General features: G+C 46.1%; 1 protein-coding gene across 1 annotated transcript in view; it reads right to left on the reverse strand.

Moving 5' to 3' along the window:
- The window catches only part of LOC142246636 (aldehyde oxidase 1-like), a gene marked incomplete at its 5' end in the record, with an annotated part of 160,702 nt that overhangs the window by 117,735 nt on the left and 28,896 nt on the right, over positions 1 to 14,071 (reverse strand). The window contains 4 exons of the mRNA XM_075319703.1: positions 518 to 702; positions 1,385 to 1,488; positions 10,204 to 10,297; positions 11,100 to 11,251. Of these exons, the coding sequence (XP_075175818.1) occupies positions 518 to 702; positions 1,385 to 1,488; positions 10,204 to 10,297; positions 11,100 to 11,251 (535 nt within the window). The remainder of the gene's footprint in view (positions 1 to 517; positions 703 to 1,384; positions 1,489 to 10,203; positions 10,298 to 11,099; positions 11,252 to 14,071) is intronic.

Genomic DNA, 14,071 nt, shown 5'->3' on the forward strand with positions numbered 1-14,071 from the left:
AGGTGACACACCTATATAAAATATGTGCTGGGATCGTCAGCATGCCGGGATGCGATATTTCTGCTTGACATGTTTATAGGAAGCACGGCTCACGAGATATTAAACATTCATTCCTGGTGCCTGTCTGTCTCAGGAGTACAGGATGCCTGTAATCAGTCTGTGACTTCTTCTACAGCGTCACAGAGGGGGGTCTTCCTTCCCCTTTGTGTTCTCAAGGCCTAAACAGCTCACTTAATTTCCATATCATAGGAGATTGCCTTTTGGTCACACAGACAATTTCCTCAAGTTAATTAGCATAATGATTTAAGCCTCCTTAGGCCTTAAGGCCCAGTCACACACAAGAGATATGGTCGTACCCTGACAAGATGGCGGCTATAGGAATATGGCTTGATAGCTCAGAATATACCCCTATTTCCTCACAGTCATCTTTACTGAGTGCTGCAGTCTTGGTGTTTGTGTTACACATTTAACTAAACAGTGGCCCCCAGAGTTGCATGTGTATGTGTTTGGGTCCTACCTTCCTATCAGAACCTGGCATGTCTTCTCTGCAGATACAGTGGAAAGGCCAATACCACCATAGTAAATGGAAATTTGCTTGATTACATCTGTGCCTTTCTTAAATCGCACTTGCATTCCAGCGTTGACAATAGCAAAAGCATTTTCTTCTCTCTGGGCTTGTCTGAATGCTGAAATAAATTGCTCCTACGTAAAAACACAAAGAACAAGAAGTGTGATACATTGCTAAGAAAATAATCATATATACGATGGATAGGTGTAACCGAACATCCTAAAAAGAATTGCTGATGTGTTTGTAATAAGCCAAAGCTCAGCTCTGCAGTACTGTGCTATCCTGATCTCACTAGAGTTGTGTGTGATTACAACTAACAGCCTGTCAGTCATTACATGTCTCACTGGTAATGCCCATTTCATGTAAAATAAGCTCTAATGGCAAATGTTATGGAGATATTTGTAGAGCCAAGATATTTTAACAAATTCACTTTCACATTTTAGTTAAAAGAGCCTGGATTTAGTCATAGTGTTATGCAGGTCTTTTCTGGATATTTGGAATAATTGCAATTCTCTGCTAATCAAATTAAAAAAAGGTGAATTTGAGCATTACAAGATTCACGCGTTTCTAGAATCTATTAAATCTGGCATGTAAAGAGAGCATATAGGAGAGCAGGAGACTATTCTAGACCTCTGCTGTCAAAGTTATAGTGACATACCCAATACTATATATTAATATATAACAGTTGGTTCATTATTGTATTGTTCACTCAGAACCACAGTAGTTTTACCTGCAATAATGGATAGTATATATGTTTGATATACTTGGATTTGTCTTTATTCTGTAACTCGAATATCATCATTAAAAATAACTGACCTTTGTAGAATATGGGATAGAAACAGAGAGCAAGACCTCTCCAGGCTTTAAAGCGCATGAACTTGTGAAAAATGCAGCATTCAATGGGATTGTCCTTGTGCCTCCTGTAAAAAATAACAAGAAACAAAGGAAAATTACTATTAGGGTGCGATCAAACTAGTGTATAGCATCCGATGCGATATACTAATGACACTCGGCTCAAATTCTGCTGTGAGCGTGACCGAGTGTCATTATACTGTGATCAGATTCTTTTGCATGCCAGAATCAGAGCACAGGTGCGGAGAAGAAGAGATTAATCTTTCCATTTTCTCCGTTTCCTGTCTCTGTGTATTAGGCTATGTGCGCACTAGAAAAGTTATTTTTCTCATTAAAATTTCTTGAGAAACTTCTGGGAGTTGAAGATTACCGCACCTGCGGTAAAAAAAACGCACCAAAACCGCGGGAAAACGCATGCGTTTTTCCGCAGGTTGGTCCCTGCGTTTTTTTCATGCTGAACTGCAATAAATAATATAGATAATAGATAGATAATCAATAGATAGACAGATAATGGATAGAGGGAAAGATGGATAGATGAATAGATAGACAGATGAGAAATACCTATATAATGTCCTACCTCCCTGCATTTTCTAAGCTGGCACCCTTTAGTGACTTTCATGTGGCACTAAAGGGTGCCTAGCCTTGTATTTAGCCAAAAAATAAATAAATAATTTAAAAAAAATGACGTGAGGTCCCCCCATCTTTTGTAGCCAGCTAGGGTAAAGCAGACGGCTGCAGCCTGCAGACCACAGCTGGCAGCTTCACCTTGGCTGGTAATCCAAAACAGAAGGCACCCCACGCTGTTATTTTACATTAAATAAATAATTTAAAACAAAAAACGTGGAGTCCCCCCCAAATTGGATCACCAGCCAAGGTAAAGCGGACAGCTGGGGTCTGATATTCTCAGACTAGGGAGGTCCACTGTTATTGGACACTCCCCAGCCTAAAAATAGCAGGCTGCAGCTGCCCCAGAAGTGGCGCATCCATTAGACGTGCCAATCCTGGTGCTTCACCCCAACTCATTCCGTTGCCCTGGTGCGGTGGCAAACGGGGTAATATATGGGGTTGATGCCAGATGTGTAATGTCACCTGGCATCAAGCCCTGGGGTTAGTGATGTCACGCGTTATCAGATACCCAACCTCACCAACCCAGTCAGTAAGAAATAAAAAATAGGCAACAAAAAAAGTTTTGTTTGAAAAAACACTCCCCACATTCCCTCTTTCACCAATTTATTGACAAGAACAATCAAATCCGGGTCCGGCATAATCCAATAAGGGGGGGGGGTCCCACGACGATCCATACCATAGTTACTGTCCCAGTCAATGAAGAACAGAAGGTTCCCCATTGGCTGGGAGAGTAATGCAGTGACCTGAGCTAACATCAATAGGTCAGCCCAGGTCACTGCAGGAGATGCCGAGCGCTGCCATGAGGAGGTTAGATGAGATCATTACCTGGTGTGATGATCTCCTGCAGTCCTGCCATCAGTGCTGTTACTGCCTTCTATGCCCGCCGCGTTGTCAGCAGTATCGCGAGAGCCCGTGACGTCACCGCCAGTGACAGTCTTGGGCCGCGGGCATAGACGGCAGTGACAGCAGTGACGTCAGGAGGCAGGAGATCGTCACAGCAGGTAATGATCTCATCTCACCTCCTGACAGCAGCGCCCGTCATCCCCGCGGCTGCACGCACTGCTGTGTCTCAGTGTCTGCCTGCGCTGCAGCGTGACAAGCTGCTGATACTGTGGGCAGACACTGACACACAGCAGTGCTGGCAGCGGCGGGGCTGGAGCGGGACACAGACTGCACGGGCACCTGGAGGTCACATGGAAGTGCTTCTGTGCGACGTCCATGGAGTGTGACATCTGTGTTTACTGTGCTCCGCTTCCTCTTCTGCCATAATGACATCACTTCCTGCAAAACCGCAGGCAGCGATGTACATTACCGCAGTTAAATCGTGGCTATACCAAGGGTATACCGCACATCATTTGCATACCACCCAACTTTAAAAGAAGGGAAAGAGGGACATTGCGCGCCGCGGCAATTTTTAGGCCACGTCCCCTAACCAGACCCATTTTACAAACGGCCACACCCATATCCACTCCCCATCTACACCCATCCAGCAAACTGAAACTGCAGAAGCTGTCCGTGATCGCTCTGAGCCGCCACAGATCAGCAATGTGCAGAGCAGGCAGGGAGTTAACTACAGGGTGTGCAGGCGGCTAGGACCCAGGAGGAGAGCTGAACAGGGTGTGCAGGCAGCTAGGACCCAGGAGGAGAGCTGAACAGGGTGTGCAGGCAGCTAGGACCCAGGAGAAGAGCTGAACAGGGTGTGCAGGCGGCTAGGACCCAGGAGAATAGCTGAACAGGGTGTGCAGGAAGCTAAGACCCAGGAGGAGAGCTGAACAGGGTGTGCAGGCAGCTACGACCCAGAGGGGGAGCTAAACAGGGTGTGCAGGCAGCTAGGACCCAGGATAAGAGCTGAACAGGGTGTGCAGGCAGCTAGGGCCTAGGAGGAGAGCTAAACAGGGTGTGCAAGCAGCTAGGACCCAGGAGGAGGGCTGAACAGGGTGTGCAGGCAGCTAGGACCCAGGAGAAGAGCTGAAAGGGTGTGCAGGCAGCTAGGACCCAGTAGGAGAGCTGAACAGGGTGTGCAGGCAGCCAGGACCCAGGAGGAGAGCTGAACAGGGTGTGCAGGCAGCTAGGGCCCAGGAGGAGAGCTAAACAGGGTGTGCAAGCAGCTAGGACCCAGGAGGAGGGCTGAACAGGGTGTGCCGGCAGCTAGGACCCAGGAGGAGAGATGAACAGGGTGTGCAGGCAGCTAGGACCCAGGAAGAGAGCTAAACAGGGTGTGCAGGCAGCTAGGAACCAGGAGAAGAGCTGAACAGGGTGTGCAGGCAGCTAGGACCCAGGAGAAGAGCTGAACAGGGTGTGCAGGCAGCTAGGACCCAGGAGGAGAGCTGAACAGGGTGTGCAGGCAGCTAGGACCTAGGAGGAGAGCTGAACAGGGTGTGCAGCTAAGGCTATGTTCACACATCAGGTTTTCGCTGTGCGGCACAATCCGGCGCTTGGCGGGAAAAACGCATCTGGGTTTTTTTTGCCGCCGGGTGCGGTTTTTCCCCATAGACTTTTATTAGCGCCGGATTGTGCCGCATGTACTTGCGTTTGATCCGGTTTTTGCCGGATGCGGCAAAAATCGTCACTCCTGCGGCCGCACAGGACGCAGAGAGGAATGTTTTTTGCCAGCGGCAAAAAAATGCATAGCGCCGGGTGCGGTGCTGTGCGGCATGGTGCATGATGAAAGTCTATGCGAGCCGGATACGGTGTCATGCTTCAAACGCCGGAAGCATGTACCAAATCCGGTTTTTACTTCTGAGCATGCCAAGAAGTGATATAAATTCATTGCTTGTCAGAAAATCAATCAATCACTCACTCTCTCTCAAACTCTCTCACTCACTGACTCACTGACTCATTCACTAACTCTCACCCACTCACCGATCACCGGCTCGGGGCTGCACGGCTGTCACACTGCTCCGGCGGCTTCTCCTGATTTGAAAATGCCGGCCGCCCATTATTCAATCTCGTATTCACTGCTTTCACTGCACACCGGCGCCTATGATAAGCTGCAGTCAGACACGCCCCCACGCTGAGTGACAGCTGTCTCACTGCAACCAATCACAGCCGCCGGTGGGCGGGTCTATATTGTGCAGTAAAATAAATAAATAATTAAAAGAAAAACGGCGTGCAGTTTCCCCCCAATTTTGATACCAGCCAAGATAAAGCCACACGGCTGAAGGCTGGTATTCTCAGGATGGGGAGCTCTACGTTATGGGGAGCCCCCCAGCCTAAAAGTATCAGCCAGCAGCCGCCCGGAATTGCCGCATCCATTAGATGCGACAGTCCCAGGACTCTACCCGGCTCTTCCCGAATTGCCCTGGTGCGGTGGCAATCGGGGTAATAAGGGGTTAATTATGGCAGGCGTCTATGAGACACCCCCAATGATTAACCTGTAAGTGAAAGTAAATAAACACATACACCCAACAAAATCCTTTATTTTGAATAAAAGACAAAAAAACACCCTCTTTCACCATTTTATTAAAATCCCCAAATACCCCTCCAGGTCCGACGTAATCCACAGAGGTCCCGCGACGCTCTCCACTCTACTACATGAAGTTGACAGGAACGGCAGTAGAACACCGCCTCTCTCTATCAGCTCCACGCAGCAACTGAAGGGAGTCGCGCTGTCAGCGGTGACGTCACTGAGGTAATGCTGGGTTGTGTGCGGTGAAGATGTGTGCAGGGTAGTGCCAGCGTGTGCGGTGATAATGCGTGCGGTAGTGCAGGGGTGTGCGGTGATGATGCATGCGGGGTAGTGCCGGCGTGTGCGGTGATGATGCGAGTGAGGTAGTGCCTGCCTGTGCGGTAATGATGCGTGCTGAGAAGTGCCGGCGTGTGCGGTGATGGTGCGTGCTGGGTAGTGCCGGCGTGTGCGATGATGATGCGTGCGGTAGTGCAGGGGTGTGCGGTGATGATGCGTGCAGGGTAGTGCCTGCGTGTGCGGTGATGATGCGTGCGGAGTAGTGCCTGCGTGTGCGGTGATGATGTGTGCTGGGTAGTCCCGGCGTGTGCGGTGATGATGCGTGTGAGGTAGTGCCTGCGTGTGCGGTGATGATGCGTGCTGGGTAGTGCCGGTGTGTGCGGTGATGATGCGTGCTGGGTAGTGTCGGCGTGTGCGGTGATGATGCGTGTGAGGTAGTGCCTGCCTGTGCGGTGATGATGTGTGCTGAGTAGTGCTGACGTGTGCGGTGATGATGCGTGTGAGGTAGTGCCTGCCTGTGCGGTGATGATGCATGCTGGGTAGTGCTGGCGTGTGCGGTGATGATGCGTGTGGGGTAGTGCCTGCCTGTGCGGTGATGATGCGTGCTGGCTAGTGCTGGCGTGTGCGGTGATGATGCGTGTGAGGTAGTGCCTGCCTGTGCGGTGATGATACATGCTGGGTAGTGCTGGCGTGTGCGGTGATGATGCATGTGAGGTAGTGCCTGCCTGTGCGGTGATGATGCATGCTCGGTAGTGCTGGCGTGTGCGGTGATGATGCGTGTGAGGTAGTGCCTGTCTGTGCGGTGATGATGCGTGCTGGGTAGTGCTGGCGTGTGCGGTGATGATGTGTGTGAGGTAGTGCAGGGGTGTGCGGTGATGATGCATGCTGGGTAGTGCTGGCGTGTGCGGTGATGATGCGTGTGAGGTAGTGCCGGTGTTTGTGCAGTGATGGTGGTGTCTCAGTCTCTCTTTCTCAGCATAACAAAAAAAAAACAAAAAAAAAAACAAAAAACGAATTTTTCAAATCATTTTTTTCACAATCTCAGACGGATCCGTTGCATCAGGCACAAACCGGATTATGCCTGATTGGAAGAAACTGATGTGTGAACTTAGCCTAAGGCTGCTTTCACACATCCGTTTTTTGCCGTGAGGCACAATGCGGCGCTCTGCAGGAAAAACGCAACCGTTTTTTTTTTGCCGCCGGTTGCGGTTTTTCCTGCATAGACTTACATTAGTGCCGTATTGTGCCGCATGGGCTTGCATTCGGTCCGGTTTTTGCTGCATGCGGCAGATTTAGCCGATGTGGCGGCCGGATGGAACGGTGCCTGGCACGTTTTTTTGTCTAGCAAAAAAAAAAACGCATCGCGCCGCATCCGGCCGATGTGGCGCGATTTGCAATGCATGCCTATGGACGCCGCATGCGTTTTTTTCCACTGCGCATGCTCAGTAGCCTGCCGTAAGTGGCAAAAACCGGATGGGCAAAAAACGTATGCAAGGGATGCAGTTTTGTCGCCGCATCTGTTGCACAGGTTTTAGAGCTGGATTGGCCGGCTCTGCAAAACCGGAGCTGTGAAAGTAGACTAAGATGCACCAGCTCTGCCAGGCAGGAGATCATGTGGTCGGTAGCTGATAGAAGCATTGGCAATGCTTCTATCTTTGCATATTACCGGCCAGTGCTGTGCACCTGCAGGAGAGGACACAAGTGGTAAGTACACACTGTCTTCTCCCCAATGTCCTGATCTACCGTGTGCCTGCAGCATTGAGAAGCAAACACTGCACACACGATAGATCAGGACACAAACACATGGGAGTCAGAGAAACAGCTAGAGGAGCACAGGCTCCAGGCCGGGGGGGGGAGGGGAATCAGCGCTGGGGAGATTCATTACCTTAGCAGCAGCACAAACAGAGACTAATTTCGGATAGCGCGCTCTGCTCTGTAATGCTCACGTCACGTGTTAGGATGGTAGGAGGGAAAAGCAGCGAGGCGGGGAGAGAGTGGGTGGGGGAGTCACGGGATACAGACCTCCCGCCCGGGGCAACGGGACAAACTCTGCAAATTGTGATAGTCCTGCTGTATCCTGGACGGTTGGGAGGTATGCATTTACTACCTGCGGTATACTCTCGGTATTTCGCGATTACATTACAGTGAATGGAGTGAAATTCTGGGGGTATACCGCAAGTACCTGCGGAAAAGAAGTGAGATGCATATTTTCTCAAGAAATTTTCTCAAGAAAATCTTCACAAAGAATTTTCTTGAGAAAAAAATCGCAGTGTGCGCACAGCTATTTTTTTTCCCATAGGTTTTGCTGGGAAATGTCTGCAGAAAGATTTCAAACATTTCTCAAGAAATTTCCGTAGCAAAACCGCGGGTAAAACCGCGGGTAAAAACGCCTAGTGCGCACATAGCCTTACACTGTATTCGGATGACATCTGAGTGCAGTCCAATGTTTCACACGCACCAATAGACTTGTATGGGTGAGCATAAGCTGAGATATACTGCCAATTTCAACATGAGAAAAAAATTGCTGCTCCATGGTATAACATTGGGCTGCACACTGGTGTGAGCGCACCCTGATAGTAGTAACGATTTGGGAACTGTATCAAATTAGAAAGAATTACAAAGAATTTTCATACGCATGTTGTTTAATACAGACATTCTAATGAGATAAAAAAGACATTTTTTCCCTACAAATTTGTATGAAAAACACTTATTTCAAATCTCAGAGCAGCTGGCCCATGTCATATTCTGAATGGAAGCAACTATATGATTGAATCTATGACACATTCCGACACAGGGCGTAACGATCACGGTCGCAATAAAACACTGTACTTAATACATAGAAAACATAATAATCATGAAAATAAAAGTAAAATAAAAAATTGAAAAATTAGGTGTATGAGAAAGTAATAAAATCAAATGTGCATAAGGCACCATTGAACACACTGTGCCCACTTCTGCACATTTAATTTTCACAACCCTAATCTTTTAACTTTTGAATTTTACTTTAATTTTCAGGATTATTATTTCTATGTTTTAGGCCCCCTTCACACGCACGTGTCTCCGGTACGTGCTAGGTCTGTGCCCGCATGTACCGGAGACACGGGCACACGTAAACCCATTAAAATCAATGGGTTTATGTGCACCCACGTGTTTAGCCATTGGCCCGTGCCTCCGTGTGGAGCAGACGTGAGCCCGTGTGCTCCACACGGATGCATGTCCAGTTTTCTCTGGCAGCACGGGTGTCACACGGCCCGCACACGTACCACACGGATGTAGTGTGGATGCGGTCCCGTGTGACACGCGCCGGAGAAAACTCACGTGTCAGAGAAAAAAATAACAAAACTTTACTCACCTTCTCCAGCCCTCCTGTCCCTGCCGCTGCTGTCACTTGCTGCCGACCGACGCTCATTATGCTCATTTAATATTCACTTCACTGCGGCGGAAGCGTCAGCAGCGGGGAGTCGGCAGGGCTGGAGACCGAAGATCAGCACCACAGACAGCGACGCCAGGGACAGGTGAGTTGAAAGTTCTCGTTCTCCGTGTGTTATCACGGATAACACACGGAGAACACACGAAGTGTCATAAACACGGCACACGGAGGGGAAAACGCACCTTTGACACGTCCGTGAAACACGTGCATGATTTTCACGGACGTGTGAAGGGGGCCTTACACTGAATGTACCTTTCCAAAAAAGAGATCAGCAGCACTCTGCGGTGTGAGGAGTTTAATTTTGTTTCATGCAAACAGGTGAGACAGCAGAGGGGAGGTAAGGGGAAGGAGCACGTAGGACGACTCGTTCTCTGTGCTCCTTCCCCTCACCTCCCCTCTGCTGTCTCACCTGTTTGCATGAAACAAAATTAAACTCCTCACACTGCAGAGTGCTGCTGATCTATTTTTTGGTAGACTTTCATTACTTTGGCGCCAGCACCTCGGTTGCGGTCAGCCCTCCTAAAGCTGTGTTTTTCGGGTGAAGATTCAAAAAGTTCCTGGTGCAGGACCGAATGAATGCATGCGGCTGCCATATGCGGGACGGATTGGTCTGAGAAGACGCCGCTGACATTCTTTGGAGGATATGGTAAGCAGTGCCCAGATTTTTTCCTTCTATTTTACTGAATGTACCTTTTCACATGTACATTTGGAGACTTGGAGACATGACATATTTCTGTCCGTGCTGCAGATCAAGATCATCAAGTCAATAACCCCGTGAAAGAAATGGGTAGGAAAAGCTGCAAATCTTTTTTTCATATGAAAAAAATGGATGCAACAAGGATTATATATAAAATATATGACATGAACCAAAAATGGGTCCAGCACTGTGAAAAAAAACCAAACCAAGCCACAGGACATTTTCATGTATGAGAAAAAAGAAGTCTGAATGCCTCATTCAGGTTTATAACTCAGGACCTCTAAATACTACAAAATGCAAATTAAGGCAAGAGATGTTTTATCCCCAATTGTCACACCACTTACCTTTAGATGCTAAGTTTAGCGTTGCGCCCCCTGCAGCAAGAACAGGATTTAGGTCACTTGTTGCACCCTTACACATGACATGTCCCCCTAGAGACTAAACAAGACCATTATTTTTGTTAGCTACCTGCATTGATGTCAAGATACATATGTTTATTTCCAGCTAAAGAAATACAATTAATGTGTAGCAATACGGTTTGTGTTTTTCTTTATAACTTTTCTAAACATAGTAAGTTACATGCATCACACACAGCTAAGAGACAAAATTCTAGATGCCTGCAACTACAATAAGGCATAGTTTAACACATAAAGATTTAATATAGTGTTCAATGGGAATAAAATCTCAGTATTCTTCAATTCTGCTGCTCTTTTTCATTTTGCGCAATATCGCTCCATTGAAGAGATATTCACATGCTTTTGGAGCGCAGTATGTGAAATCTCTGGTTGCAGTTCAAGTGGACATTTCATCAGAGTCTTCTATGAGGGCATGCCCTTTCACTCCTCTCTTCCAGATGCTGACAATCACAGCTCAGGAGCCAATCTAGCAGTTTCAGGCACTGCTGGACTGTGATTGGCAGCATCTGGGAGGAAGGAGTGAAAGTGCATGTCCTCAAAGAAGACTCGCAGCTACAAGCAGAGATTTCACATACTGAGCACAAAAACAACAACAAATGTAGATTATCTCGGTAATGGAGTGACAAAGTACAAAATGGAAAAAAAAATACAGAATCAGTAGAGTTCAGGAATTTTTACAAGGTATTTAGCTATTTTTTTTTGAACAGGTGACAGATCCTATTTAAATAGTTCCAACCAACCCCATGTGGAGGATTAGTGAAGCTGTAGAGCGGGCCATAACATAATAATAATGACTATTATGACAGCTTTGTTCCTCTACGTACCGCCATGCTTCTGATCTGCTCTCCAGCCAATGTGCTTAGCGGTTGTAGTAATGCTTTAAATATCTTGGTTTTATCTTGTGGTGACTTAGAAACTTTCTTCAGTAAGATCTGTTTAACTTGAGACAAGCTAATTGCTGCTCCAATCGTGAGTCCTGAAATTAATGTGTATTCATGTTACTTTTTAAACAGGTAAAACATATCTTTGTACGGTGTTAGCCAGTAGAGATACATTTTTTTTTTTAAAAGAACTGAGTGTCCTCAGTAGTTGATACTTTTTAATGGCTAAGGCCGGGGTCATCACTTCTGATGCGAGAGAAAGGGATGCGATATGCTAATGTCTCTCAGCTCAGGCTCTGCTGGAGCATGAGTCGAGTGTCATGTAACTGTGACCCGATGTTGCGATCGGGTCACAGCTGTGGAGGAGAGGGCCAGCGCTGCGGAGGAGAGGGAGGGATTAATCTTCCCATCTCCTCCATTGTCAGCCTGTGCGTGTATCATACTGCACTTGAATGACATCCGAGTGCAGTCCGATGTTTTTCTCACACCATAGACTTGTATGGGTGCGAGTGACATGGCTCTCGCAGACAATCAGAGCATGCTGCGATTTTTTCCTCAGTCCCTTTAGGGCTGAGTTAAAACTTGTAGAGCTGAGCTGCAGAGTTGTCTTAAATGGGGCCAAGTGCAAAGCAAGATTTTCTCACATTGCACTTGTGCGAGTCATACGCAGGTGTGACTCCGGCCTAACTGAAAAGATGGTAATATATACAGTCATATGAAAAAGTTTGGGCACCCCTATTAATGTTAACCTTTTTTCTTTATAACAAGTTGGGTTTTTGCAACAGCTATTTCAGTTTCATATATCTAATAACTGATGGACTCAGTAATATTTCTGGATTGAAATGAGGTTTATTGTACTAACAGAAAATGTGCAATCCGCATTTTATCAAAATTTGAACGGTGCAAAAGTATGGGCACCCTTATCAATTTCTTGATTTGGACACTCCTAACTACTTTTTACTGACTTACTAAAGCACTAAATTGGTTTTGTAACCTCATTGAGCTTTGAGCTTCATAGGCAGGTGTATCCAATCATGAGAAAAGGTATTTAAGGTGGCCACTTGCAAGTTGTTGTCCTATTTGAATCTCCTATGAAGAGTGGCATTATGGGCCCCTCAAAACAACTCTCAAATGATCTGAAAACAAAGATTATTCAACACAGTTGTTCAGGGGAAGGATACAAAATGTTGTCTCAGAGATTTAAACTGTCAGTTTCCACTGTGAGGAACATAGTAAGGAAAGGGAAGAACACAGGTACAGTTCTTGTTAAGCCCAGAAGTGGCAGGCCAAGAAAAATATCAGAAAGGCAGAGAAGAAGAATGGTGAGAACAGTCAAGGACAATCCACAGACCAGCTCCAAAGACCTGCAGCATCATCTTGCTGCAGATGGTGTCAATGTGCATCAGTCAACAATACAGCACACGTTGCACAAGGAGAAGCTGTATGGGAGAGTGATGTGAAAGAAGCCGTTTCTGCAAGCACGCCACAAACAAAGTTGCCTGAGGTATGCAAAAGCACATTTGGACAAGACAGTTACATTTTGGAAGAAGGTCCTGTGGACTGATGAAACAAAGATTAAGTTGTTTGGTCATACAAAAAAGCGTTATGCATAGAGGCAAAAAAACACGGCATTCCAAGAAAAGCACTTGCTACCCACAGTAAAATTTGGTGGAGGTTCCATCATGCTTTGGGGCTGTGTGGCCAATGCCGGCACAGGGAATCTTGTTAAAGTTGAGGGTCGCATGGATTCAACTCAGTATCTGCAGATTCTTGACAATAATGTGCAAGAATCAGTGACGAAGTTCAAGTTACGCAGGGGATGGATGTTTCAGCAAGACAATGATCCAAAACATCGCTCCAAATCTACTCAGGCATTCATGCAGAGGAACAATTACAATGTTCTGGAATGGCCATCCCAGTCCCCAGACCTGAATATCATTGAAAATCTGTGGGATGATTTGAAGCGGGCTGTCCATGCTCGGCGACCATCAAACTTAACTGAACTGGAATTGTTTTGTAAACAGGAATGGTCAAATATACCTTCAACCAGGGTCCAGGAACTCATTAAAAGCTACAGGAAGCGACTAGAGGCTGTTATTTTTGCAAAAGAAGGATTTACAAAATATTAATGTCACTTTTATGTTGAGGTGCCCATACTTTTGCACCGGTCCAATTTTGTTTAAATGCGGATTGCACATTTTCTGTTCAATAAACCTCATTTCAATCCAGAAATATTACTGAGTCCATCAGTTATTAGATATATGAAACTGCAAAAACCCAAATTGTTATAAAGAAAAAAGGTTAACATTAATAGGGTGCCCAAACTTTTTCATATGACTGTAGCAAGCTGTCGAGACTACTCAGGTCTCTTCATTAGATACTGAGCATAATGAAGAGACCTGAGTAGTCTCGAAAGCTTGCTATGTATTACCATCTTTTCAGTTAGCCATGAAAAGGTATCAACCACTGAGGATTCTCAGTTCTTTTAAACATTTTTTTCTCTTTTTAAATGAATCCCATGACAAACTACTTAACCCCTTACTGACTGGCCACTTTTTTATTGTTTTAGTTTTTTCTCAGCTTCTTCCAAGGGCCATAATTGTTTTATTCTTCTATCTGCATAGTCATAAGAAGCCTTATTATTAGGTAGGATGAGTTTTAGTTTTGAATCCCACCAATCACTATACCATTCAGTGTACTGGAAAATAGCAAAAAAGTTCCAAGTGCAGTGAAATTTTGCAAACAAATTGCAATTGTACAATTGCTTTTGGATTTTCTTTTTACAGCGTTAAGCAATATAATGTTGCAGGTCAATAGGATTATGCCAATACCAAAATTATATAATTATATTGTAATTTAAATGCAAAAAATCCTGAAAATTCCTAAAAAAAAAAAAATATATGCTTATGTCACTA

Source organism: Anomaloglossus baeobatrachus, chromosome 7 (assembly GCF_048569485.1).
Source record: "Anomaloglossus baeobatrachus isolate aAnoBae1 chromosome 7, aAnoBae1.hap1, whole genome shotgun sequence".
Taxonomy (NCBI): Eukaryota; Metazoa; Chordata; class Amphibia; order Anura; family Aromobatidae; genus Anomaloglossus; species Anomaloglossus baeobatrachus.